The 2,500-nt window shown below is 42.6% G+C and overlaps 1 protein-coding gene across 1 annotated transcript in view; it reads right to left on the bottom strand.

Annotated features, from left to right (window-relative positions):
* Window positions 1-1,747, bottom strand: part of casz1 (castor zinc finger 1) — a 133,090-nt gene extending 131,343 nt beyond the window's left edge. The window contains exon 1 of the mRNA XM_063208903.1: window positions 1,198-1,747. Within this exon, the coding sequence (XP_063064973.1) occupies window positions 1,198-1,246 (49 nt within the window). The 5' untranslated portion in view covers window positions 1,247-1,747. The remainder of the gene's footprint in view (window positions 1-1,197) is intronic.
* Between the last annotated feature and the right edge of the window lie 753 nt (window positions 1,748-2,500).

Raw genomic sequence — 2,500 nt, 5'->3', positions numbered from 1 at the left:
AACTCAATTTTCCACAGCATACTGAGTGCTAACCAAACAACCCCCCCGAGAACTATGTTTGACAAAGCTGTGAGAAAGAATAGCTGAAGGGCAAAAGAGGAAACCTATTTACACTTTAAAAGTCTCCATATAGCTAGAGCATACACATGCAAAAACACTGACACCTACTGTATCTCCTAAAATAACAAGTGATTATTCTTGAGTATTGCTTTTTTTAAAAGGAGAATATTGAAGGGAGAAAGAAATGGATATCACTTGTACCGTTTGCCCTTACATGTGTCAAAACAAAGCTGCCACAACAGTTTGTTTGCTTTGTCCCCTTGGCAACAAACCCTTAGGCCACGGTAAGCACTCGAATGACATTTCGCATACCTATGTGCGTACACAGGATATCTATGGTCTTAATAAGTAATGCAAAGAGAGTCGCAATCCTGTCCTGTCCTTTACCAATACAACACCCCCCCCAGCCTCACTTCCCGCAAATAACCCTGACTTGTCTGTGACAAAATTCTAAATAAAAACCTGAAGAGGGCAATTATGAACGAGGATTAAAGTGTGAAACAAGAGAAGGAGAAAGAAAGACAGCGAAGAGAAGAAGAGAGAGAGAGTGAAAAAAAAGACGTGCGAGTTCAACAGTAGCTCGAACTCAGAGCACTGAAATAAACTTGGGTCTCATCACAGGGAAAATGAAACTGGCCGGCTGAACTTCTGCCTCTCTCTCTCTCTCTCTCTCTCTCTCTCTCTCTCTCTCTCTCTCTCTCTCTCTCTCTCTCTCCTCCTCTCTCTTCTCTCTCTCTGCTGCGCTCTCCGTACCGAGAAGTGTGATAAGGAGTGCGTGCTAGAGCAGTGAGTGATCATGTTTTATACAGCATTCAGCCTCTGGGCACTGTCATTCGAGTTAGAAAATATAGGTGCAGCTTAGGGCAGTCCCACACACACTCATACACACGCATACGCACGCAAACACACACACATACACATGCACACTCACCCGTACATACACACACACACACGGACATAAACACAAGAACTTCCCCATCCGAGCCGGTTTGCTGTCAGTTTAAAATACACTTCTACCCTAATCCTATTAAAACATGAGTGTCAGACTCTACAGGAGCTGATAGAGAGAAGGATACAGAGAGAAAGAGGGGAAGAGAGAGAGAGAGAGAGGGAGAGAGAGAAAAGTACAGTACTCACCATATTCAGGGAAGTCGAAGTTAAATCCTCTCAGGCATGTAACTTTCATAATATTTCTCGCCTCTGTTTGAAAATCATCAGAAGTAGGCAGGTTCGGGTGAAACCACAAGTAAGCTGACTACACTACACAACACTTTGGGGTGGAAAAAATAATAAAAAACCTTCCTTCAATCATGTACTAAACTCCTTGACATGTAATCTGTCAATAGTTTGTAGCAAAGATAATGCCGGCTGCCACCAGTGGATTTGATTGGCAGCCCTGTGCTTGGCCCCTCCCTCTTGTGGTTTGATAGGGGGTAGGTGAAAGAATAGAGTGCCTCCCCCTTGCTTGCTCGCTCGCTCTTGCTCTCTCTCTCTCTCTCCCTCGCTCTCTCTCGCTCTGGCTCCCTCTCTGCCTCTCCCTCTCCCTCTCTGCTCTGCTCTGCTCTGGCATAGACACACAGTCACACACGCGCGCGCTGAGCTGTTGGTGATGTCTGAATAGGCAGATAGGAAATTACGGTGGAGCAGGAGCAGGAGCCGGAGCAGAGTGCTTTTTTCCTCCCCTCAGTGGGCTGGCCTTTCCATCTCTGTGGTCGACTAGCCTTTCAACTCTCTTGGGGAGGAGCTTTCTCATGCCCCATCAGAATGAACAGGCAGCCAGCAGACAAAATAATAATAACAACAACAATAATAATATGAATAAATCCAGAAGGCTTTTTTTCCATAAACATAATATGCATGATTTTGTTTTAGTTTTGTAAGCATTTAAAGACTTTTTATTTGTATATGGAAGATGTGTTTTATATGTCTGAAAATGTTGAGATATGAATTTTAATCATCTTTTTTTTAAATGACAAGACAGAACTGTGAACATAGCAAGGACACTAAACAATACTTTTTTCTGAATGTCTTCATACAGGAAACATGTTTATTCTCATTTTTCAGAGTTAACACTATTTAGCAAAAAATCTTTAAATGGACATGAAACACACAAATGTTTTTTTAGTGTTTCTTATCGGATTCACAGCCAACAGATTTCATTTGGTCTTTTTTTCATTTTCCTGCTTTTCATAAATAAAGTCAAGCAAGAAAAGAAACATGCCTCTAAGAACTGTGCTAGAAAGCCGAACCTCTTCAGGAAAGAAAGCACCGCGCTCATTTTCTATACAGAGTCATAAATATTGAGCAGTGCAAAAGTAGGTAACCTTATATGGGAACAGTTGGCTGTAAATTACTAAACTCTTACACTCCAGCCCCCAAGCTCTCTCTCTCTCTCTCTCTCTCTCTCTCTCTCTCTCTCTCTCTCTCTCTCTCTCCTCCC

This window comes from Engraulis encrasicolus, chromosome 10 (assembly GCF_034702125.1).
Source record: "Engraulis encrasicolus isolate BLACKSEA-1 chromosome 10, IST_EnEncr_1.0, whole genome shotgun sequence".
In the NCBI taxonomy this organism is placed as follows: domain Eukaryota; kingdom Metazoa; phylum Chordata; class Actinopteri; order Clupeiformes; family Engraulidae; genus Engraulis; species Engraulis encrasicolus.
Note: the sequence above shows the minus strand (reverse complement) of the source record. Positions and strands in the feature narration are given on the sequence as shown.